Source organism: Tympanuchus pallidicinctus, unplaced genomic scaffold (assembly GCF_026119805.1).
Source record: "Tympanuchus pallidicinctus isolate F22 unplaced genomic scaffold, pur_lepc_1.0 scaffold16, whole genome shotgun sequence".
NCBI lineage: Eukaryota > Metazoa > Chordata > Aves > Galliformes > Phasianidae > Tympanuchus > Tympanuchus pallidicinctus.
This window is the reverse complement of record NW_026294679.1, coordinates 24,835,232-24,860,022: the sequence shown is the minus strand read 5'-3', so window position 1 is coordinate 24,860,022 and position 24,791 is coordinate 24,835,232. Positions and strand designations below refer to the sequence as shown.

The following is a 24,791-nucleotide window of genomic DNA, read 5'->3' as shown; positions in this document are numbered from 1 at the left end:
GGCTGCGCGAGGGCCGAGCCGGCGCCGGCCGCCACGTGACCAGAGCCGCGCTCCCCCTCCGCCTCCCCGCTCACGTGACCCCGTTTGTTGTTGTTGCGGCCTCCGCGGGGCGGGCGCCCGCGTGGGCGGCGGCGCGGTCACGTGCCGGGTTTAAATCGCTCCCTGGGGGTGGGGGAGGGGGCCGTGGCGGCGGCGCTGCTGCGCGCTGCGCCGGGCGGGAGGGAAGGAGGGAGGGGGGCGGTGGCGGTTGCTTCTCCAAGATGGCGGACGGGGAGGCTCCGCTCCTCCGGCCCCGCGACGGCGGCGGCCGCGGCGCCGCGGCCGAGAGCGCCGAGCCCGCGCCCAAGCGCCAGCGCCCGAACTCAGAAGACGGCGTGTGCGGCCGGGGCGCGCCGCTCGCCCGCCGCCCGGACCGGGGCGCGGAGCCGCCTCCCGCCGCCGCCGCGACGGAACCCCTGGGCGAGGCGGCGGCCGTCAGCGTCGATGGCGACGTCCGGGCGCGGGAGGAGGACGGCGCGACGACGGAGGGCCGGAGCGGCGCGGACAATAGGGCCGCGCAGCGGGGCCTGGCCCGGGCGGAGCCGCCTCCGCAGCCGCGGCAGCGGGGCCGGGGGGAGGGAGCGGAGGCGGCGCCCGGCGAAGACGCGGCGGAGGCGGCCATTGGCTGCGAGCGGGCGCAGCGTTCAAACGGGGCGGCCGGAGCGCCGGCCCCGCAGCCCGGTGAGGACCCGACCCCATCCCCCGTCCCGTCACGGGGCGGCCGCCCCTCCAGCCGCGCAGGGGGCGAGGGAGGCGCCGCGCTCGGCCGTCGGCCGCAGTGCCCCGGGCCTCTCCCGCTCCGATCGGGGCTCGTCACGGCGGCGGTATTCGTGCCGGGCCTCGGGGCGAGATCCCCTCGGCGCTCGCTGCTGAGATCGTCCGTGGCGGCGGCGGTGCGCTATTAGAAATGACAGCCGTAAGCCCCGTCTCCTGACAGCGGTTACTTTCTGAAAACTTTTCTGGAAGGGACAGGAGCGGTCGTGCGGACCGGTTCTTTAGGGAGCCTCGAGTTAGTCTTAGGCTTCAGCAGCTGAAGCGCAAAGTGCTGCACCGTCAGGGAGCTGGCTTTGCAGGTGGGTTTGCAGCACGGCTTGGGCGGTACCGGCGCTGAGCTCGGTCTGCTGTGTTGGGACCGACAGACTGGGAGGCTTTGGGGTTTTTAAGGTAGTGCTTTGGGAAGTCCTTTAAAGGAGTAAGGTACTGTGCTTTGCCTGGGAAGTGATCTCTATTATAACGCCTTTTGTGGAGGCTATTCCTCAGGTTGCTCGAATCCTCAGGCGTGTTTTGGTTTGTATTGGCTGTTTCTGGCACGAAGTCCTTTTATTCCTTTGAGGAATCAAGACAACTCCTTGGGGAGTGTTACAGTTTAAACTGCTACTTTAGGCTATCGCGTTTTATAAATCTATGATGATGTGACCTGTATGTGATGAGTCTTTAATGACACAGACTTTGACTCTTCACATAGCAGACACAGTGGTTGTTGTAGTAAAATGTAGTGTGCTGATGTGTGTTTCTCTTATTCATAAAGTTTTTCTGTGTAAGATGCTCACTGAGTTCATGTGTTACAAAACAGAAGTGTCATGCTTCAAATATGTAAAATCTTAATAAGACATAATGTCAGAAGGGCACCTGTGCTCTCCGGAGGCAGCAAGCGTAGAAAGCAAATGACTGGCCTCCTACTCTTTTCAATTTAATCAGAATCATTTCTGCAATTTACTTATCCAATCAATTAAACAAATTGGACAACGCAGCCTCTGAATAAAAATGTTTTTCTTTAAGAGTAAAGGTGAGGTGACCTAGCTTCAGTACTGCACAGGAGTTCATTCACTGGTGTTGGGAAGTGATGGCGGTGATTCTTCACTCCAGAGACTAAGACTTATTTTCATTTGTTTATAGATTTTCAACAAATTAATATATGTGCTGTGCTTATTAAGAAAAAGATAATTAAAAAAAAATATATATAGTAGCCCATATTGTAACAAACTGCTCAGAACAAAACACAGATTTTCACCTTAAACGTTACCTTGGTATTGCATGCTGTGAAACGAGTATCCCGTTCCTCTCCACAGTCCTTATTCTGGGCACGTGATGAAGTTAGATTGGGTTACTCTGGCTTAGGGCCACAAGCGGAGTGCTCAAAGCCAAACCCATCTGCAAGGTACAATGGTGATAAACTTAGTGAAGGTAGTTCAAGGTAGCACGTTTTTCTGTCATAAATGAAATACCCCTACGTGCGTGTGGTCAGCTACTGCAAGTCAGATGCAGCAGCACAGCAAAATTCTCTATTTCTGTCCAGCTGTGTGTTTGTGTGTGTGTTTAAATGCTGGGCTCTTACAACCCCATTGCAGATTGTTCTGTAAGTTGTGGGACATTGATTTTGCCCAATTTCACAGTAAGAGCTGAGTGAAGTGAGAACCATAGGAGAAAATAGGAAAAAATAATGGTAATCTAAAAACACTTCACACTTTTTGAAAGTACAAATAACCTCAGTAACCAACACTTGATACAGTGAAAACCTCACGTCAACGTCAGCCCACTGATACCAGTATTAACACAGAAATTCTACAGTAAATCAGAGGCCTGAAAATGTAATAATTTTAAATGTAATTTTAGCTAATAAGCTAAAAAAAATTAAAAAAAAACCAAAACCAACAACAACAAAGTGGTGAAACTGACTATTTGTATGTGATTGAAGTTGAATGCAATGAATTACAACTTTAGGTTTTGTGATGCATTTAAATATGCATTAACTGTGCTGCTTGGCTCAAGCTTTGTAACTTCCATTGTTGTGCTGTCTTGCAGATAACTTCCTTTTAAGCGATGAAATCATAGCCAATGGTTTCCACTCCTGTGATAGTGATGAAGATGACAGAGCTTCACATGCAAGTTCTAGTGACTGGACCCCAAGACCACGTATAGGTAGAACCCTGTGCAATTACTCTCAGATGCTGCTTGCCTCTTGCAAACACTTGCTTAGTTCTTCCTAGTCTTAAGTTTTTTTGAAAATTGTTAGAAGAAATATCAATTATTTATTTTTCAGTAATTATTTCCTGTATCCTGTATAATATTTAAGAATCTTTAAACTGTATTTCAAGAAAGGATAGTCAACAGATTTGTTTTTCTGTAGAAATCCTGCCATAATCCATATTAATATATATGTATTATGTACATATATATATAGTATATACATAAGCTCAATAATTAAATAAATGAAACTGGCATATTTCTTACCCATTTACATAGTATTACTCTTACTTTAAAGATGTTGAAGCTCACTGTTGTATGATTTTAGCCATATTAATCTGTAGGGCTCGCTGTCCCATGTCACACAACCATTTGGGTGTTAACTAGTCTGCAGATCAGTCTGTAGCATAGGTGTTGGGTAAAAAGCTTTCACCTCACTCAGAGCGATGTACGCTGCTGGAGTGACTGGTGACTTGAGTAGGATGGGCTTCCAGGGCCCAGCGTGGCTGGGACTTCAAGTCTTGTCTTTTGCATAAATGTGATAAACCACAGCCATCGCATTGCCAGCACTGACAAAGCATAGCAGCAAGAAAATACAGTGTGGCAGCACAGTGCTCCACTTAAAGCCTGACCCAGTCTTTACCAATCTCCTCATTACAGGTTCACTGTCAGTACCTTTTAGGTCAATGCATTTGGTGATGGTTGTCTTTCTATGCAATGTAGCTACTTTTAGTTTGGATCCTCTTAGTGTGGCTTCTTAAGATGTACATATTTTTCTTCTGCTGTTCCATTCTTGAGTGCTTCTGGAGAGATTGATGGCTATGATCATCTCTGAAGTCGTTAGTTTTAGATGACTAATAGAGCAATAAAAAAACCTCTGGATTGGTAGGCCCTATTTGTCTTTAGTATACATTATAATATGTATATGTATGTGTGTACCCTATGAAACATTAGAAAAACACCAGTTAAGCCATTCAGTGGAGAAACATTGTGAAGATCTTGTTGCTAAACGTGTATTTTTAATAAAATAAAATTTAATAAAAATAAAAAAATAAATAGTTGATATTTCTTCTAACAATTTTCAAAAAAAAACAAGACTAGGAAGAACTTGCTATGAACTGTGACTTCTACTCTGACTTTTCAAAAAATGCACTGTGGGTTAACATAAAATCATCATAAAACCCTCCCTATGCTATCATTTCCTAATGTAGACCAAGATATATGGGGTTTTTGATGCAAGGAATGAAACCGCTTCAATAAAATGAAGCAGCGAGCATTAATAGATGGAATGATGGTTATACTTGTCTTAGTCAATTTCTGTTTTGTTTTTCCATTCTCTCAGGTCCTTACACTTTTGTTCAGCAGCATCTCATGTTAGGTACAGACCCACGGACAATTCTGAAAGACCTGCTCCCAGAAACGATCCCTCCACCCGAACTGGATGATATGACGCTGTGGCAAATCGTCATAAACATTCTTTCGGAGCCGCCAAAAAGGAAAAAGCGGAAAGATATCAATACTATTGACGATGCAGTGAAACTGTTACAGGAATGCAAAAAAATCATGGTCTTGACAGGAGCTGGGGTACGTATTGCCACAATGACAGTGTGACAGTATAGAGTTGGTTAATTCTTATCCAGAGCTTCATGGCACACGGACCATCTGACAGTGGCAGTATTTGTAAACAAATAATTGGGAAGAGGAGGTACAGCTGTCCTAGATGATGCACGCTGCACGACTGGAGCTTAAGCTGGAAATGACAGCATCTCTCTTCTGACAAGAAACTATTCTTAGACGTTTAAACTCTTAAATGATTGCTTCTACGCAGAGTAATTATGAAATAAAATCACATCTACCTATTCCAGAATATTTTCTATCCTAGTCTTTTTTTTTTTTTTTTTTTTTTTTTTTTTTTTTACAGAGCCAATGACTTTAAGCCTCAGTGAATTTCATAAAACATCTAATGGAACCAGAGGGAGTAAAAAAAGTAAAAAGGGAGGGGCTAGGCTCTAATAAGAGTACAATTTAATTCTGGTAGACAGGCTTTTATGTCTAAGGTGCTACACTATGATGATAAGACTACTCATTTTCACTAAACAAAACCTTGAATTGTCATGAATTTGCAGCTTTGCATCCGTGTATGAGATACAGTATGAAAGTCAGTAATTATTTACCTCAGTGGGTTGCACACAGAGGTATAACGCTATTCAGAAAAGATGGCTAATCCAACTCAGACCAGCTTTGCAGAAAAGCACTGCTATTTCTGTTATCCAGTGTTCTTCCTATAATTGCTATGCCTGTTTTCCCTCCTCTTGTTACAGCATTCTGGGGTAGCATGGGACAATAAATTAGCCCTTATTGACTGTTAGTGCAGGGCACAGCTAGTTTATCAGAGGTGTCTTATCATCAGAAGTGAGATTCTATTTTGTTACTGCATTAGCATGTTAAAGGAGGAAAAAAATGAACAACTCTTTGTGCACTTCTTACAAGATTTTCAGTACTAAAACTTCTCGTGTTCTGTTACTGCCTGTGGGGATTGTGCTGAAGCTTTTCTGGGCCAGGTTACCAAGTTGTGTTTCTGTGCTGTATCTCCTGCTTGTGATTTGGAAATTGGTTTGATCAACACAGAACACAACCTGGTTTTGTTCTCAGTGTATGTGAGCGCATGGAGATACGGTTTCCCAAACAGTATCATTGTAGCTCTTGTTATCATAGTAGCTGTTACAGCCCAGTACGTAGTATTGCTTATTGCAAAAATATATTTCAGGTGTCTGTGTCTTGTGGAATACCTGACTTTAGATCAAGAGACGGCATCTATGCACGCCTTGCTGTAGACTTCCCAGACCTTCCAGATCCTCAAGCAATGTTTGATATAGAATACTTCAGAAAGGATCCCAGGCCATTTTTTAAGTTTGCAAAGGTATGGTTTTCCTATTGATCTTATCTTGGTCAGTAAATAAAAAGACTTCAGATGCGTAAATGAGATTTTGCACAGCTGTGTTAACAAAAGGGTATCTGTCTTTCTTTCAACAAGATGGTGTTTAATGAGACACTTAATTCAGTGGCATAATGACTCTCCCCTTGGCAGGCCTTTGCAAACTATTATATCCTCAAAGATGATACTTTAGTCATTGTGTGCAACCACGTATTAAACTTATTAAAAAGACTTTGCAATATTTTATTCTTTTTGAAGCCTTCTTTGGCTGTTCCTGTTACAAGTTCACTCCATATGCAACCGTTCTCTAATTCAAGGGAGGATAAATAATATTTTGTCATAATTTTAAAAGTCTTTGAAATTCTTAGCTGCAGTTACATTCACTGAAAAATAGAATGAGAAACTTTTTGAAAGCACACAAGTAATGTGGAAAGCTAAATTTGAATTTGATGTGTTGTAGCATGCTGTTTCATGTCACTCTGCATGGTCACATCGCTTTATGGTTAGGAGGAGCGAAGCAGTTTCATGCACTGATAAGTTTGATCCTGTTTCAGATTTTGATGTAGCTGACACGAGGATCTGCATTTAAAAAAAATAAGTCTTTTTTGTAGGGACTGTGTTCTGTGTTCATTTCTTAAAAGGCAGGATGGAGCAGTTTTCTGAGAGAGATTTGCAATACTAAGCAGATCAATTAAAAATGCCTCAGAGACAAGTAGGAAATATAAATCAAAGAAGTATTTTTACAGGACCTGCAAGGACTCCTGAGAATCCATCCATGCACTTGCTGTTTCCTCCTTTTGCTCACAGTTTGTACTACTGCTCTATTATTGATCCAGAGCTTGGAAAAGAAACATGGATGCATTCCTGAGTTGCTTGGCTTTCCTGAAAGCACTCTATCCAAATTCTAACATATTTTGGTGTCCATCAGTATATACATTACTTTGACTTTTTAATATAGGAGGAGGGGAAGGGGAACCAACTGCCTACATGGACATTTTACCAGAGCAGTTGAAATTTAATTTGGCTGATATTTTTTACTGACATTAATTTCATCTGGTATTGAAAGCAAACAACAGCAGCAACAACAACAAAAAACACACAAAACCCTGAAACACAATAGTGACTCTGAAAGCTATTTGCTCTGTCAGAGCAGTGGCTGATTTACTCAGCCAACATACTTGGACCCAGAAATTCATTTTTCACTTTAGTACATACATTTTAAGGCACTGTTACTGTACCTGGGCTTTGCCCTATTTTCAAGGTACTTTTCAATGAGCACTGTTGGCTTTGCCGCATTTCCTGTCTCTTCTTACATCTGTGCCAAGAGATCCACCCTTTATCACTGTTTATATGTGTATTTCTAGTTCTCTAGTCAGTCTTTCTTTTCTTACTGTTAGTGCTTTAAACTCATTTTGCTTCCTGCTTCATTGATTCCTCTGTACAAGTGCTTGTTTCCACTTGTTCAGTGTGAAGTCTGTCCTTTCTTTATTTCCTATAATTAGGATGGATCCTATGGATCCCATATTTATCTGTAGGGTTAGTGGTGGCAGAGTATGTCTTGCTTTTTCAGACTAAGATACCAAGTCTCTTAGGATCGTATTACCATCTGCTGGTAATTGTGTAACAGCCCAGTCAGAATCTAGGTGATACGATTTAAATCCAAAGACCTGTGTAATCTTCAGAAATTAGAACAGCTTGAAATATTTGGAGTGAAAACAAATACTTTCAAAAATTCTTTTGGTTGCGAATGGTTCACTGTTGAGCTCAACTTTTTTGTTCAGCTTTCAGTATCTACTAGTAAAGGGAGGCAGCCCCTGCTTCTTGCTTACTTTCTGTACAAAGGTGTGGGTTTCCCAGGTGAGAGTACAGCGCAGTTGCTGTTCAGTGGCAAAAGAGTGACAGGAGAGCAGAGGGCCTGGAATTCAAGCTTCTCTTCTGAGCAAGAGGGTGCTGCTGCTTCTAGCCTCCTTGTCACACAGCAACTAGAGTACTGCCTGGTTGGTCAGTGTTAGGCAGAGGTTCTTTGCGTGAAGCTTTCAGCTTCATGTGTTTTTTCTTCTGCCAAGCTCCTATATTCACTGTGGAGATGTCAAATCATTCCATAAAAGGGTGCATATTTCTTTCTTTATATGCCTTAAAAATGCCTGCCTCCTCTTTCTCGATTTAGAAAAAATGCTGAGCACCTGTCTGGGCCAGTGGAATTGTTCTTCAAAGCCATTTGGTTTTGCCTTAATGCTGTTGTAACTGGACAAATTGGCAAAGCTGGTCTCAGTGCTACCTGCCTTCTGCTTTATGTCCAATTTGTACTTCTGTTTGGTAGCTAATGAGAGCCCAGGAATGGCTGCCAATACAGCTGATGAATAAAAACTGCTCATCTTTAACCAAGAGACCAAAATCCAAGTTCCTCATGAATTTTTTTTTTGTCTGACTGCAGTAAAATAATGTCTCTAATAAAAATACTGAGGAAGAAGAGGAAGAAAACTGTTCATGTTTTATAGTTCTCAAAACCAGAGATGACCTAGACCTTGTTCTTGTGCTGCCTGAAGAACAAAGTACCAGCTACTGCAATAAGCAGTTCATCCTGGTATGAGAAGTTCAGCTGATGAAAGAAGAGTTGGAACTGAAAGGAAAGGGCAAAATGCAAAGGGAATGATTACGAAGAATGAGTACATAATTGCTGCATTTGGAGTAAAGATGCTGTGTATTCATATACACTTTCTAATATACTTTTGAATTCCATAGGAAATCTATCCAGGCCAATTCCAGCCATCCCTCTGCCACAAGTTCATAGCTTTGATGGATAAAGAAGGAAAATTGCTTCGTAACTATACTCAGAACATAGACACATTGGAACAGGTTGCAGGAATCCAAAGGATAATTCAGTGTCATGGTCAGTAATTTTAGTTTCCCTTTTCTAATTTCTTATGAGTAGGAACAATGCTTACTGATGTATGTGACAAGGTAATTGCTAGTGGCATTGATATTTTCCTTAAACTGGTATTTCTCAGAAACAAATATTCTGCTTTTAAAGTGGTGTTTAGAATACTAGGTAAAATTGTTACTGATAGCATAACTAAAGAAAACACTGCAGAGAGAGGCTGAGAAGCATTTTCTTGAGATGCATCCAGTAAGACCTGATTCCATATTTGTAGTCAGTGCTCTCATGTTTGGGTTATTTCGCGAAATGCAGTAATCTTTCTTTAATTTGAACTTACAGATTTAGTGAAGTTTGGAGTTCCTTTTAAAAATGTTTCTTGGTATGTTCTACCGTGTTTCTTAAATTTAACAGGAGATTGAATGGAAACCTGTGTCCCCAAATCAGTGGGAAGATGAGGGACCAGACAAGGATAAGCTTGGCCAAGGCACGTCTATTTCAGGAGCCTCTGCTGCTTACATGACTGTACTTTACAACTTGAAAATGTTGCCCTTCTTTCCCCCCTTTCTTTCTTTTTTTCTGAGTTAGTTCAAGCATTTAAAGCAAAAGTGTTTGTAGCAGAAATACTACTTTCATAAGTAAGGCATGCTAAGTGGTGGTCTTTGTGCATCAGTGGCAAGCTTAGACCTTAGCCTTTGTTGTGTAATTGGTGGTACTTTATATTCATGCATGAGAACACAGTGTGGAAATTGTCTGATAACAAATAGATTTAGCTGCTGATTACTTAGAATACCTGTCACTTCTGAGGCTTACCTCAGCTACATCTTATTGTGGATTACCCAGTTGTTAAAATTAACATCATTTTGTTACATTTCGGTGCCAAACATTCTCTAATTATTATGCCAAATTAAATGGAATCTCTTAGGTAATTGTTTGATGTGCTTACCATTTCCAAAGACTTGCAAATGTCAAGTTGAAAGGCCAAGGATATGTTTTTAAGGAAAGAACCTTAGAATTCTAAGGTTCTAGAGTTCTTTTATCAAATAAATTGCTTAAAAGCAATGTTTGTGAGACCTGCCAACGCTGGTGTCAGCAGCAGAACTGGAACTGAAGAAGTTAACCTCTGAGTTAAGAGCAAATAACCCTTGGTCTCCCATTAAGAATACAGAGGGCTGCTGCCCTAGCAAGGGGCAGGAACAAATATTAGGAAAGAAGGAAGTATCACTGGATGCTTTCCCAACAATCCTAACATCGAGCTAGGGAAGCAATGGTTCCTTTTGCCTGTAATAGAGCCACTGTTGAAGCTGGTACTGTTACCATGATATGCCAAGTGACCTTTGGATTAAGTGATACCCCGTTCTTCTTTGTCTCAGCTGTTAGCAGTGTAGCAATGGCAGCCTGGTACCAGAGATGGCAATCTGCCCACTGATTACAGCTTTCTTACAGAGTTCCACTTTTCCAGGGATCAGACTCATCTTCCTCATCTACAGAGCTTAACTCAATGGTGGATTTGTCAATCTTCTTCATTTAGAGAGAGTAAATGCAATGCTTTGTCATAGTAACCAAAGAGAACAGAATAGAATCCACCCCACAGAACAACTCAAATCTCACTCTAGTTTTCATACGTATTCAGCATATAATGTGTTTTCTTTTGGATGTCATTCCTAATTAGGTATTTAGCACAAAATTCTTTTTTAGCTGTGTTTTTGCACACACACAAATGTTGGTTTTTTTTTTTTCAGTTGCATGATACAGTAATTAGATTTCAGACCAGCTTTAGTGTATATGCTGTATCAGTTCATTTTCAAATAAAAAAAAATATTCTTTTCACAGAATGGCCAGGGTTGGAAGGGACTTCAAGGATCATGAATCTCCAACCCTCCTGCCACAGGCAGGGCCACCAACATCCACGTTTAATGCTAAACCAGGCTTTTATTGGTTTCTGAGTCTTTTGGAAGTTAGCAAAGATTATTTGGAGCCCACTAACTATCCACACTAGAGTTACTCTGCTTAATGCTAGCTAATTGTCCAATGGTAGTGGTTAAAGCGAAACTGAAAGTAGTTATTTAAGGGTGTCCATTTGTTGTCTAGCTGTGAGAGCTTGACATATTCCACTGCAAGGTCAGAGATCCCCAGATTATTTTTTTTAAGCCTTGTTTCATAGCTGGGACAAATCTGACAATTCCTTACGTCACTCTTCAATGTTCTGTCAACTTCTAGCAGTACTCCTTGCACGGGTGCAAGGCCTTGACAGGTAAACGTGTGCACCAAAAGGCCACTCTCGTTTTCCACAATTTCCCTCTGTTAACATGTGTTAGCCAACAGATAAGGTTTGCCTTCAGACAATGAAGACAGGAGTGCTCTGCCAGATGTCAGGCATCACCTCAGCTGTGTTAGAACAGGGTCGCAAGAGCTCTGGAGAGCAATTTTACACAATGTTGCCAAACAAAGAACACGGTAGCCAAGCTGAATATTAAGTTCAGAGTGCTACTCTAATGGAAACAATATAGCTGTAACTATTAACAGTTACTGAGAGGAACATACTGCGGCTCAGTTGCCTGTAATTGTAGTCCTAGTTAACGCATTTTCATTACTTAATGCATTTCATAGTTACTTTGCTCTTTGAAAGCCAGCTGAGATTGGTGTGGGTTCATGTCCTGCTGCTGATGAGGCAGGGCTGACACCAGTTCTATTAATTGTGTAAAGATGGAAAGTAGGGGAATGATCCAATGGATTTAGTGTTTTCATACATTCAATATATTTTCCTCCTAAAACAGAATTTCTCCTGGCTAACATCTACAACTAGCTTTAGTACCACAGGAATCTTCTCTTAATTTTTAAATTACTTTTTAAGGGCTTCTTTTGGTGTTTTTTGTTTTCTTTTTGTTTTGTTGTTTTGGTGTTGGTTGGTTGGTTGGTTAGCACTGCAATTTAACAGTCTGTGTCATAACATCTTTGGCAAAAAGACCAAATCTGAAAGTCCTCACTTCTATCGTATTTTCCCCCCCTCCTCCCCAGGTTCCTTTGCAACAGCTTCCTGCCTGATCTGTAAATACAAAGTTGATTGTGAAGTTGTTCGAGGAGATATTTTCAATCAGGTAAAAACTTACTTTAAATCACTGCAGCTTTCTAATAAGCAACTTGAAAACAAAATGAAGCATTGCTTAAAAGGTCTGCATTTTTAAAAGGCATATGATTAAAAAAAAAACCTTTCCTTGTTTCCTACGTGCCTATCTATCTATTTTAGCATTTGCTCTTGTATTTAAAAAACATACTCAGGTACTACGCTGTAAAAATAAGGTAAAGTGAAAGAAGTAGAAACCAAAACCATTGGAGTCTATTTCTAATAGCAGTTCTCAGAAGAGCAGAAATTAACGTGGTAAGTAAAAGTTGGATTTATACCTGCCTTAGGGTAATCTGAGCTCCGAGTCACACTGTGAAAGTATTTCTAGCTATTTATAACATCAGTTGCTCTTAAAGCATTTACCTGCATGCAAAATGTTGAAATTGTAGATGATGCATGAAGAAAGTGCTAATATAAAGCAGCCTCTGAGCATGTAGGATGAGATGACTGATTAGCACTTTCAAGAACTGCCAGACTATTTTATGTTCTGAATTCCTCACATTTGGATATGAAGTGATTCATGTCCAAGCCCAGAGTTAGTTCTGCTCCATCAGAGTAGAATAACCTTTGCCTTAATCAGACCCGCTTTGCTTTTCTTCTATGTCTTTTGACAGAGATAATCACCTGATAAAAATGTTGTCTATACAAATGAAAAGGCACTGTTTTTCTGTATTTGCATGTTTTTCAATAAATACTTGACTCCGCAATTAAAATTTAAATGAGAAACATAGGGAAAAATTTTTGAAGCATTACATCTGACATATTTTATGAAAGGCTGTCACTGAATTCTGTGTTTGACTTCAAGTTTTATGAAGTGTGAATATCAGAAGACTGATACTTTGTAATACTGAGTACCTACGAGGTCTGTTCTACTCTATGCAAGTTATTGTTGAGAATCGTACCTTACAATGTTACTGCCTCTTTATCTTTAAAGCAAGTTGGGATTTGGGCTTTGGGCTTTGTTTTTCTTTTCCTTCTAAACACATTCCTAAGCATGGTGTAGTTTTCTGTTTTGATTGTTAGTGGAAGTATTCCTTCTAACTACACTTCAGTCAGCACTTTTGTATGTTGAACTGAACTTGTGCCCTAACGGCATGTCCCTGCTCATGGCCAGTAGTGGGAGCATAGGGATGGGAAGAGAAGCCTGCACAACAGTACTTCTGAACAAAGAGATTGTTGCTCAGGAAAGAAACATTCAATCTATCAGTCCTAATCTTACAGTGCTGTACAGGCAGCAGCACCAGTTCCAGCTATGCGCAATGAGAAGATGTTACAAAAAAAGGATGCTCACCTGTATCTGAAGATTCAGGCTCACAAGAAAACCCCACAAAAGAGAGATCTCCAGAAAGATCTTCCTTGGTGGCAGTCAGCCCTTAAGTGAGGGCTAGGAGAGGTGCAGCCAGGCTCCACCCCTTCTGGTCACACAGCTGAATTGCCTTCACCTGTGCCCCTAGGGCTGACGGGTCCTTTCCTTCCCCCAGGTGCTCAGTCAGTGGTTCAGGCCATGACTCAGCAGTTCCAAGACTTTAGACAGGTATATTTTTCCAGAGCAGGCTGTAGCTGTAATACTGTTATTTCACAAAATGAATACAGTTATTGCTGAATGTGTGTGTGTATCTACATATATATAACAGGAAATAGCATCATTGGAACAAAGAGTATCCTTCAAAAAAAAAAAGTTCAATTTACCATCGTTATCTCTGCTTCAAAAATCAGTGCCATGCAGTTGGTTTTTCTGTTGTTCTCCAGAATGAATTAATTTCTTAGTTATCAAAAGAAAGTGGTTCTGTACTTATGAAATAAAACACTGCCGAATTCTAACAGCTCTGTTTTCTAGAAATGGTTTGGGAGTTAGTCCCAATAGGAAGCTGTATTCTCTGCTGTCCTCCACTGCTTGGAAGTTCAGTTATATGTGATCCCAGGTCCTGTTTTCCATAGAAGAGATTAGCTTTCCTTTGCTCTGCTCCTTCCTTTGACAGTTTGAAGTGCTTCACAACAAGATAAGTCTATTTAGCATCTTCCTGGCAGGATTTCCTTTCAGCATACCAGAGATGGATACTTAAAAAACCACCAGTTCCTCACTGCTTTTTTTTTTTTTTTTTTTTTTTTTTTGCCAGCTCCAAGGCAGCATGCTACTTACCTGCAGCACGATTCCATTTCTAGGTTGCTGTACACAGACATCCTGCTACACAAGATGAGGCAGTGTCTATAAATCCCACAGAAAAAAACACTTCTGAGTAAAACTGTTTTTGATTATTTTCAAAAATGCCGATTTCACTGTACTTTTGACTACTTTAAGCAGTTTCAAGAAACAGCAAAGGCATCTCAGATTTAGGATGAAAGGCCCACAGAAACATGCACCTGTTCTTGGATGTTCTTAAATCAACACAGTCTTTACTGATCTTGTTTTTGATACATCCACAGCTAATGAGGAATTCTCATTCTCTTTCATGAGACAAATACAGCAGCAGAGGTGGTGTGGTTCTGGGCTGTGCTGCCCATGGAGGGAGGGAGGATCCTAGGCAGCTGAGCGGCCAGCTATCTAGCCTTAACTTCTTGGTATCAATTTCAGCTCTTGGAATAGATCTCCCCCTAACTGATGACCTTTCTGAGGATTAGCAAAGGAGCTGGTGAGTAGTGTAGTGCTGAAACCTATTTGTGGGCCCCTTTACAGTAACTTGTGATTTGGACAGGGACAGCAGTTGCCTTACGCAGATCCATTTAATAACGGTATTGGACTTCCTGTGGGAGATGATGGAAACAATTACTATCAGTGTCTTTTTAAACTAAATCAGAAGTTAGAGATGTTTGCTTCCTTCCTAATACAGAACAAACAAATTTATTTCCTAGATCTTCCAATTTAAAATGCACATGCATTACTTCCTTCGGCAGAAGAAGGCGCAGGGTAAAAAGCATCAGAAAAGTTCCAGATGTTGGTGTGTTGTTAGCTTTCTTTCTAATATCTAAAGATCCAAGGAAAAAAGCTCAAGGTTTTGTGGTTTTTTTTCCCCCACTCTGTTTTGGGGGATTATTTAGTTGGTTGGGCTGTTAACTCCTTGCCCTAGATAAGGTGATGAAGATTTTCCCTATACCGCTTTCTAGTTCTTGTGCTGTATCTCTTCTTATATTTCTACTAGGGAGATTTCTTCAAAGAAAGATTAGATTATTCAAAGACTTGAATTTTGGAAAAGGTTCTTTCACACCACAGAAGCAGCCTTTTACCTGTGATGCTTTCTCCTAGGGAAAGCATTAGCTTTGGTCCTACAACAGTCATAAAAAATAACAGCAGTTACACATTTGTGGTTTTGGTTTTTTGGTTTTTTTTTACATTTTCCTATAATAATAGGTCTCATACATCGCTTCACGCTTTTACAAAGCACTAGTTTGCTTGTCATTACTGCTATAGGACTGCAGCTATGTTTGGCTCCTTGGATTTATTCTGGGGTATTTTACTTTGGAGACTACAGCTGAGAAAATAATTTGCTCAGTAGTAAAGCCCTGTCTGTCTATTCTTGCATCATCCACCTGTTTGCTTTTCTTCTCCCTGAAAAAGTGTTACATTGAAAGAGGTCAAAAACCCCTGTGGTTTCATGAGGAAAAGGACTCTGCCTCTCCACAAACATAACTAGCATCTACTTTTGCACTGTTAGTGGAGGAATTGGAAATTTTAAAATGGAGACCAGACAAAAGATCTTTCCATGTTCTTTTTCTGTATGCTTTTTGCTGGACACCTGCTACACACTTTATGCAACCAAGAAAAAGCAGAGAGGTAGTGCTCTATAACGTAACGTTTGAGTACAGCAGATTGAGTAATGGAAACTGATAGCGAAACCGAAGCTTTTGTTCTGATCATACCAAAAAATTACATTCCTCTCCACTAGGAGGTGATTATGCATCAGTGTTGAGTGTGACATCTAGACTCTGGCTTAGTTGCTAGCTACGAGCAGAGGTGTAGACTTTCATTGTTTCTCCATTTTGGTGTAAAAGGACTCCTTCATTCCCGCTGTAGTTCTGTGTGCAGACTAGAGTAAGAAATGTATTCAGATGTACATCCACAGAAAAAAATAAATGAGGAAATGTCACTGAAACTTGTCTCATGCCAGAGTAAGTCACTGTGAATTGCTAAAATCTGAGGCTTTTGAGGTTGCAGTCACAATAGTGATATGCGCTGTTCTATGCAGGTAGTTCCCAGATGTCCTCGCTGTCTTCCTGATGAACCACTTGCTATCATGAAGCCTGACATAGTGTTCTTTGGAGAGAACTTACCTGAGCAGTTCCATCGTGCCATGAAATATGACAAAAATGAAGTTGATCTCCTTATTGTCATTGGGTCTTCACTGAAAGTAAGACCAGTAGCATTGATTCCAAGTAAGTGACTGACCGGAAATTTCTTCTTTAAAAAAAAATGGGATGAAATTAAAATTCTCAGTTAAGAGTTCCAGTTCTGAGTGCTTTTTCTATGCCCAAGGCAGAGTAGAGATCTCAAAGTTATGAATTTATAATCCATAGAACTATTTTGCTAAAAGTTAAACTTTATGTTCATAATATGCCTTTGGAATTCTAAGATTTAGTCCGGTCTTGTTCAACATCTTCATCAATGACCTTGATGAGGGGACAGTGGCCACCCTCAGCAAGTTTGCTGATGATACGAAGTTGGGAGGATTGGCTGACACGCCTGAAGGCTGTGCTGCCATTCAGCAAGATCTGGACAGGCTGGAGAGCTGGGCAGAAAAAAACCGGATGAGGTTTAACAACAGCAAGTGTGGAGTCTTGCATCTGGGGAGGAATAATTGCATGCACCAGTACAGGTTGGGGGATGACCTGCTGGAGGGGAGCTCTGCGGAAAGGGACCTGGGTGTCCTGGTGGACAACAGGTTGGCCATGAGCCAGCAGTGTGCCCTTGTGGCCAAGAGGGCCAATGGCTTACTGGGGTGCATTAAAAAGAGCATGGCCAGCAGGTCGAGGGAGGTGATCCTCCCCCTCTACTCTGCCCTGGTGAGGCCTCATCTGGAGTACTGCATCCAGTTCTGGGCTCCCCAGTACAAAAAAGACAAGGATCTCTTGGAAAGAGTCCCGCGGAGGGCCACAAAGATGGTGAAGGGCCTGGAGCATCTCTCCTATGAGGAAAGGCTGAGTGAACTGGGTCTGTTCAGCCTTGAGAAAAGGAGACTGAGAGGGGACCTGATCCAGGTCTATAAATATCTAAGGTGTGGGGGGCAGAATGGCGAGGCCAGACTGTTTTCAGTGGTGAGTGGAGACAGGACAAGGGGAAACGGCTGGAAACTGCAGCATAGGAAGTTAGAATCATAGAATCATAGAATCATAGAATCACCAAGGTTGGAAAAGACCTAAAAGATCATCCAGTCCAACCGTTCACCTATTCCCAATAGCTCCTACTAAACCATGTCCCTCAATACAACATCCAGTCTTTCCTTGAACACCCCCAGGGTCGGTGACTCCACCACCTCCCTGGGCAGTCCGTTCCAGTGCCTGACCACCCTTTCTGAAAAGTAATACTTCCTCATGTCCAGCCTGAATCTCCCCTGCCGTAGCTTGAAGCCATTCCCCCTGGTCCTATCACTAATGACACGAGAGAAGAGGCCGACCCCCAGCTCACTACAGCCTCCCTTCAGGAAGTTATAGAGAGCAATGAGGTCTCCCCTGAGCCTCCTCTTCTCCAGGCTGAACATTCCCAGCTCCTTCAGCCTCTCCTCATATGGCCTGTGTTCCAGACCCCTCACCAGCTTTGTTGCCCTCCTTTGAACACGTTCCAGGGCCTCAATATCTTTCTTGCAGTGAGGGGCCCAAAACTGGACACAGTACTCGAGGTGCGGCCTCACCAGTGCTGAATACAGGGGAACAATCACCTCTCTGCTCCTGCTTGCAACGCTGTTTCTGATGCAAGCCAGGATGCCATTGGCCTTCTTGGCCACCTGGGCACACTGTCGGCTCATGTTCAGCCGAGCATCAATCAATACCCCCAGGTCCATTTCCTCTACGGAGTCCTCCAGCCACACCGCCCCAAGCCTGTAGCGTCGCCTGGGGTTGTTGTGGCCGAAGTGCAGGACCCGGCATTTGGCCTTGTTGAAACTCATCCTATTGGCTTCAGCCCAGCTCTCCAGCCTGTCCAGATCCCTCTGTAGGGCCTCGCTACCCCCAGGCAGATCCACACTTCCAGCCAATTTGGTGTCATCTGCGAATTTACTGAGGGTGCACTCGATGCCCTCATCGAGGTCATCAATAAAGATATTGAAGAGGACAGGCCCCAGCACCGACCCCTGGGGAACACCACTCACAACCGGTCGCCAGCTGGATTTGACTCCATTTACCACCACTCTCTGTGCCCGGCCCTCCAACCAGCTCCTTACCCAGCCAAGAGTGTATCCATCCAAGCCTCTGGCTGCCAGCTTCTGCAGGAGAATGCTGTGCACAAATGCTTCTGCACAAATGTGCACAAGAACTTCTTTACAGTGAGGTGACGGAGCACTGGAACAGGCTGCCCAGGGAGGTGGTGGAGTCTCCTTCTCTGGAGATGTTCAAGTCCTGCCTGGATGCCTACCTGTGTGACCTGCTGTAGGGAACCTGCTTTAGCAGGGGGGTTGGACTCGATGATCTCTGGAGGTCCCTTCCAACCCCTACAATCCTGTGATTCTGTGAAAGTAATTGTCTTTTGAAAGATAAACGTAGTATAAAAAAAATGGAACAGCTACATCAGATGTCTGAGCAGTAACTGAAGTCAGTACTTTATGCTAAATGATAAAGAGTGGGCATTAGATAGCGTATGACCATTTGGATCCTTAGTTCTTAAAGGTGATAAGAAAAACCAGCTGTGCTATTACTAAATAAGTCCTTTGGAAGGGCTGAGAAAATACAATTGCAGGTTAATTATTTGCCTATTAAGTGCACAACTTAACTTGTACTTTTTTAACATGCAAGCCTGAGAAAGGCCTGCACCAACCACCTGCTGCTCACGGGGGACAGTGCCACATCCAGCACTTCTATAGAAAAACATCTTTTACTGCAAGAAACGGGGAAATCTAGATAGATTACACAGCCATGGCACCTCACACTGCCACTTCAGCTTTATTACATTTAAGAGTAACTTGTATTCCAGATCTGTCTGAAGACATCTCTCAGAAATGAAGGTTTTTTTGGCAGATCTTTGGTAAAAAATAAAACCAAAATGCCTGTCTTCAAACTGTCTTTTCTATGTTTAGGTTCCATCCCCCATGAAGTGCCTCAGATCTTAATTAATAGGGAACCTCTGCCTCATCTACACTTTGATGTGGAGCTTCTTGGAGACTGTGACGTTATTATTAATGAATTATGTCAAAGGCTAGGTAGTGAATATACAAAACTTTGCTACAACTCAGTAAAACTTTCAGAAATAACAGAAAAGCCTCCGCGAATGCACAAAGAGCTTGAAATGCACTCATCTGAGCTCCCACCTACACCCTTAAACATTTCTGAAGACTCTGGTTCACCACAACAAATGACTCCACCAGATACTTCGGTGGTGCCCTCAGAACATGCAGCTGAATGTAAGGTAGAAAACTGTGATCCTGCCTCTGAAAATAAAGGGACCTGCACCGAGGAAAAGCTTCAAGACACACAGGCATCCTCTGAAAACCCTGAAAATACTACTAGTGAATTAATGAACTCTGAAACAATGAAGGAAAATGGAACCAACAATGGAGAAAGCAAAGAAAAAAATGAAATAGTGAAGAAGTGCTGGGTAAACAGATCTGCAAAAGAACAGATTAGCAAAAGGTTGGATGGTAAGTGTTAACTTATTTCATTCTCTTGCACTTCAGTGTTTATTCTAGACTTACTTTAAAGCAATAAATAAGTTGCCCTTGAGGGAATCAGTGTTTTTTGGTGGTTATTTCTGCTCAGAAAAGTATCTACGTTTTTCATTGTCATGCAGAGTTTATTTCTTCTGAAGAAGCCAACAGGAAAACTTTCTGTAATTCAGAATAGATTTTATAATCAGTGATTACTGAATGGTTTTAAACTCAGACAGGGGAGGTTTAGATTAGATATTAGGAGGAAGTTTTTCATACAGAGGGTGGTGATGCACTGGAACAGGTTGCCCAAGGAGGTTGTGGATGCCCCATCCCTGGAGGCTTTCAAGGCCAGAGTGGACGTGGCTCTGGGCAGCCTGGTCTGGTGATTGGTGACCCTGCACGTAGAATCACAGAATGGCCAGAGTTGGAAGAGATCTCAAGGATCATGAATCTTCAGCCTCTCACATAGCAGGGGGTTGAAACTAGATGATCACTGTGGTCCTTTTCAACCCAAGCCATTCTACGATTAGAAACTCCCTAGAAAGATCAGAGTTTAAGAGGCAGAAGCTAAGTAGCAAAAATAAACCCGCCTTTCTTATATTTTCTAATGAATTTCCAGTAAAATTGTACTGATCTTGGGATTTTAAAGCACTGTGTCCCAACTCAGTCAGACAACTATTTTGTTGGACTGAGGGACAAAGTCACAAAAAGATTTAAAAAGCAAATCACACGGTTGGAGCCAGGCACATTCCAAAGGAAACATCAGACTTTCCAAAGAAGCCTTCCGTGTGCAGTCTGTTAATTGATGGAACAGTAATTGTGCTAGAAAGTCAGTGAGGATGGAGAACCAGAAAGTTACAATTTCCCTAAAGCAAAGTCAAGTACTCTGTGTGGTGGGTTCCAATTCTGTGGTACAACCAATACACCGCATTCTTGCTGTGAATACAACGTTTATCAACAAAAAGCTCTAAACATTACAGTTTAAACGCTACATCAGAGGGAGGGAGGAGAGGGAACGTTTAGCTTCCCAGTAAAGCATTTGTTAAATGCTGTTCCTGACAACACATTGGAGTAGAAATTTCTAGTGTAATTTGTCATGTTAGCTTAACTTTTGAAAATGCATCTGTGCAGGTACTTTTTAACTAGAAGTCTGCAAGATCTTGTCTGAGTAATTTCAGCTTTTTGTTTCTGCTGGGCACCCTGCTCTAGTTGCCTCTGCTTGAGCAGGGGCATTGGACCAGGTGACCTCCAGATCTCCCCTCCTACCCCAAGCATTCTGTGATACTGACTTGCTAAATTCTGTTTCAGGTACTCAGTATCTGTTTTTACCACCAAATCGCTATATTTTCCATGGAGCTGAGGTATACTCAGATTCTGAAGACGATCTGATATCTTCTAGCTCTTGTGGGAGTAGTAGCGAAAGCGGCTCGTGTCGCAGTCAGAGCTTAGATGTGGAGGACGAGAGCGAGATTGAAGAGTTTTACAATGGCATAGAGGATGAGGATGCTCCGGAAAGGGAAGAGGAAGCTGCATTTGGGGAAGATGGGGTTGAACAAGATGCAGCTGATGAATCAGCTTACACAAATGAAGCTGCAGGGAACGATCATCCAACAAGCAACAAGTTGTAAAGCGATCACTGGTTACAGGAATTTTCCACCAGCATTAGGAGCTTTGGCATGTCAGGACGAATGTTTACGTCTGGATTTAGAGCAAGGAAACCATGAGGATGTGGTGTTTATAAACAACTGAAACAGATTTTCATGCTTAGTTTTTTACCTTTTTCAATAAAATTCTCTTACTGCACACTCAACACTAACTTTTTTTTTTTTTAAGGTACTAGGAATATCTAAGCAATTATTACTATGTTCACTTTTAAGTCATCTGTCTGATCAGGCATCCATGTATATAATACCTATTTTGCATAATAAATTTCAGCTTATATTATTTTTAAACAGTTTTGAAAAAGCCATTGGAATGTTAAACTAATATAAAGGGAACAGCTAATTTAGACCAAAGAATGGTATTATCACACTTCTTGCTTTGTAACAGTTTGGTTTATTTAAAAGTTTTACGCTTCTGCTAAACCTTTCGTTCTCGCATAGCCTATCATTAAACACTGGCATTTTCTAAGACTGACTGGCAGCTAATTTTTTGCTTTAACAGTTAGTTTGTATGTTTGAGACATACGTAAATGTGAGTAGATAGTTAAAAATGGAAACAAGACAGTAAGCACTTGAAAAATCCTAATCTTTTTTAGACTGATAAGAAGTGCTGTGAAAATGCTTCAGTTACTGAGCTTAATACTTCCTGTGGACATGAAGCTATGTTGACATTGGCTCCTTAGCAATGATAATACTGGAACACCAGTATTTTAAACAAAATGGATTCCCGATGGTAGAAGTTTTTCATGTTGCATACAAAATGTCAAATATAGTGCAGCTTGCATTAACAATAGTATTTGATCAATTGCCAAGGCTGCAACACAGAGGCTTGGCTGAGTACACAGTAACGTTCCTACCAGCACGTGAGAAGGCACGGAAACCAAATCTCTTCCTGTAATACTTAGAGGTAACAGAATCAGAAGAAACTTGCTCAGAGAGCAACAGCCTCTGCTGCTATTGCTGTGTGGGTGAAATACAGATTAATCATCTCACCTGGAGATGTGCTGCTTTGAGTGATATCCCAGCTGGGGAATGTGACTTTCCACTTGCTAGCTCCAACGTGCATCTTAGAAGCAAAGCAGCTATTCCAATTATCACACTGCGTATTAAAGTGCTAAGCTGCCTTAAAACTGGATGTTGCAAATTTTCAAGTGCGGATTGTTTCCAAGCCTTTAGAATTATTTTGTAAAATTGCACAGTGCAGTAGTAAATGAATCAGCATTTTTTATATAAACCACTTTTTCAACATTGGCCCATATGAACTCTACGATGTAGATTATTCATATACTTTGCTTTAATATTTATTACATTTTGGAGATGTATAGTAGCTGTTCTTTGAATATAAGATACATCACTTAATGAATATTTAAGAACAGCTTTCTGTATTCATCTAAAAACGTTGGCATGTTGTCTCATTGTCCAAATTTAATACAGCTCTTATTTGGCTACACTAAAGAATGCAATATGTTTAGTTTTCACTTGCATGTTACAATGTATTAGTTTGTGCTATAGGAGATATTTTAAATTGAAATACTTTGTTTTAAATTATTTTTACAGTGAGGATTGTTTTCTGCTCTTTTATATTGTATATAGTGTCTTTTATGTAATCTACTGGCATATGTTTTGTAGAAGACTGTTCAAAATGACCGGCTATCTTCCTGCAACTTTTGAAATACAAAACCAGTGTTTTATACTTGTACACTCTGTTCTAAAGTCTATTAAAATCATCATTTGATTTTTGGTTTCTGTTAATTTCTAGTTAGCTCCTAAGAACTTAACAAAAGATGCCCTATGAAGTTTTAAGTGAGATCCTGGGTACTATACGATAAATTGCCTTTTCTGTCTACCCCCTATGGGAGCGAAGTCCAGCAAAGCTACACTGGTACAGCAACATCTGGAACGACAATGTAGTTTTGTCCTTCAGAAAACTACTTCTTTTAAACACTATGCTGCATTTAGATGTATTCACTGAGCAGTCCTGCTTGTTCCTACATAGTAAGGAGTTGTGAACTAGCTACAACGACGTGAGAGTCAAAATAGTACCTTTAAAATAGCCACCCTGCGATTAGCATTTTTGAGATGACACTTGGGCTGCTAGGACTTCCTAGGAAAAGTACTGTGTGATGGCACACAGAGCTCACTGTCAGGATGCAAGGCCCAAGGAGCAGCAAGTGAACACACAGGAAGGCAGATAAAATGAAGCAAACCATCACACATACTGTAACTGTGCAACTTACTGCCACACGACACTTTGGGAGCTCAGTGCCCTGCAAGAGGAATGGAGTAATTCGGGTGGGACAGGGGGGGGTTCCCAGACAGAGGTCATCCTTTGGGCTTTCCCTGAAGCACCTGGACCACTTCACATGGAGACAGCTTTCAGCCCAGGGTAACCCAGTAGCAGCTCCCCAGGGCTGCTGGGCACTGTATGACACCGACCGGTACTGACAGAACCAACACCGCAGGGCACACGTGAGCACGGCTTTCTCGGCCTCGGCGCTGGTGGGTGCACATGCACGACCGTGCATCTTTCAAGGACTGAATTTCTTAGCAGACACAAAACGCCACTTTGTGACAAGGCACCGTCAGTTCCTTCACTCCTCAACCCTGCAGCCTCAGCACAGCCCCAGCGCCGCACAGCACGGAGTAGCGACAAACTGCCCTTAAGCCACAGATATTCCTGAAAGCCGCAACTAAAGTGCTCTGAAACGACACACACACATCTCTCACTGCTGTTTTATCTCGTCTCTACTACTCCTAACACCTGGAGGCTACTGCGGCAGAAGGAAAGCGGCTCTGCCACACTTCATGGGAGGCTGAGGAAGAGCCCCCGAGTCACCCACAACAGCGCTCCGCTCCCCACTTACCGCATCCGCAGCGGCCCCGGGACCCGGCGGGACGGACCGCCCAGCGCCGCGAGCCGAGAAGCGGCCCCAAGAGCCGCCCCCAACACGCCCAGCTACGCTGCGTTTAAATACAGGCTCCTGAAAGGGAGGCATCCAGGGCAGCCCAGGGACACGAGGCTGCCTAACAGGAGGCTTCTTGCCAGCAAAGTGTTCGAAGGCTCCCGCGAGTAGCGGCAGTCCCTTCCCGCTCCTCCCTCGGGCCGCACCCCTCGCCCTCTCCCTGTACCTACCGCCAGCTGAAGCCCCGCACCTCGCTGCGCGCTGCAACATCCGTAACTGCCGGCGGCACCCCAGGCTCGCTGAGCCGCAGCGTGCAGCTCCCAGAGTACTCGAGCACTGGTTAGGAAGCACACATAGGTAGCCTCTGTGTGGAATATTAAGGCACAAACAAATGAGTTTCAGTCCTACCGTCTGTCTAATTGCTTCTGTAGCAGGCTGGGGTTTAATACAGCCCACCACCTCTGCTCTAACAGCAAGGCTGGGCTATCTGCTCAAGGGGGAAG

General features: G+C 42.6%; 1 protein-coding gene across 1 annotated transcript; it reads left to right on the top strand.

Annotated features, from left to right (window-relative positions):
* Positions 1 to 63: 63 nt before the first annotated feature.
* SIRT1 (sirtuin 1) lies at positions 64 to 23,120 on the top strand. Its single transcript, XM_052678023.1, has 9 exons — positions 64 to 720; positions 2,842 to 2,958; positions 4,346 to 4,587; positions 5,771 to 5,923; positions 8,681 to 8,828; positions 11,832 to 11,911; positions 16,119 to 16,305; positions 19,155 to 19,715; positions 21,033 to 23,120. The coding sequence occupies exons 1-9, from the start codon at positions 261 to 263 to the stop codon at positions 21,350 to 21,352; spliced, it is 2,268 nt and encodes a 755-aa protein (XP_052533983.1). The 5' UTR covers positions 64 to 260; the 3' UTR covers positions 21,353 to 23,120.
* Positions 23,121 to 24,791: the final 1,671 nt, after the last annotated feature.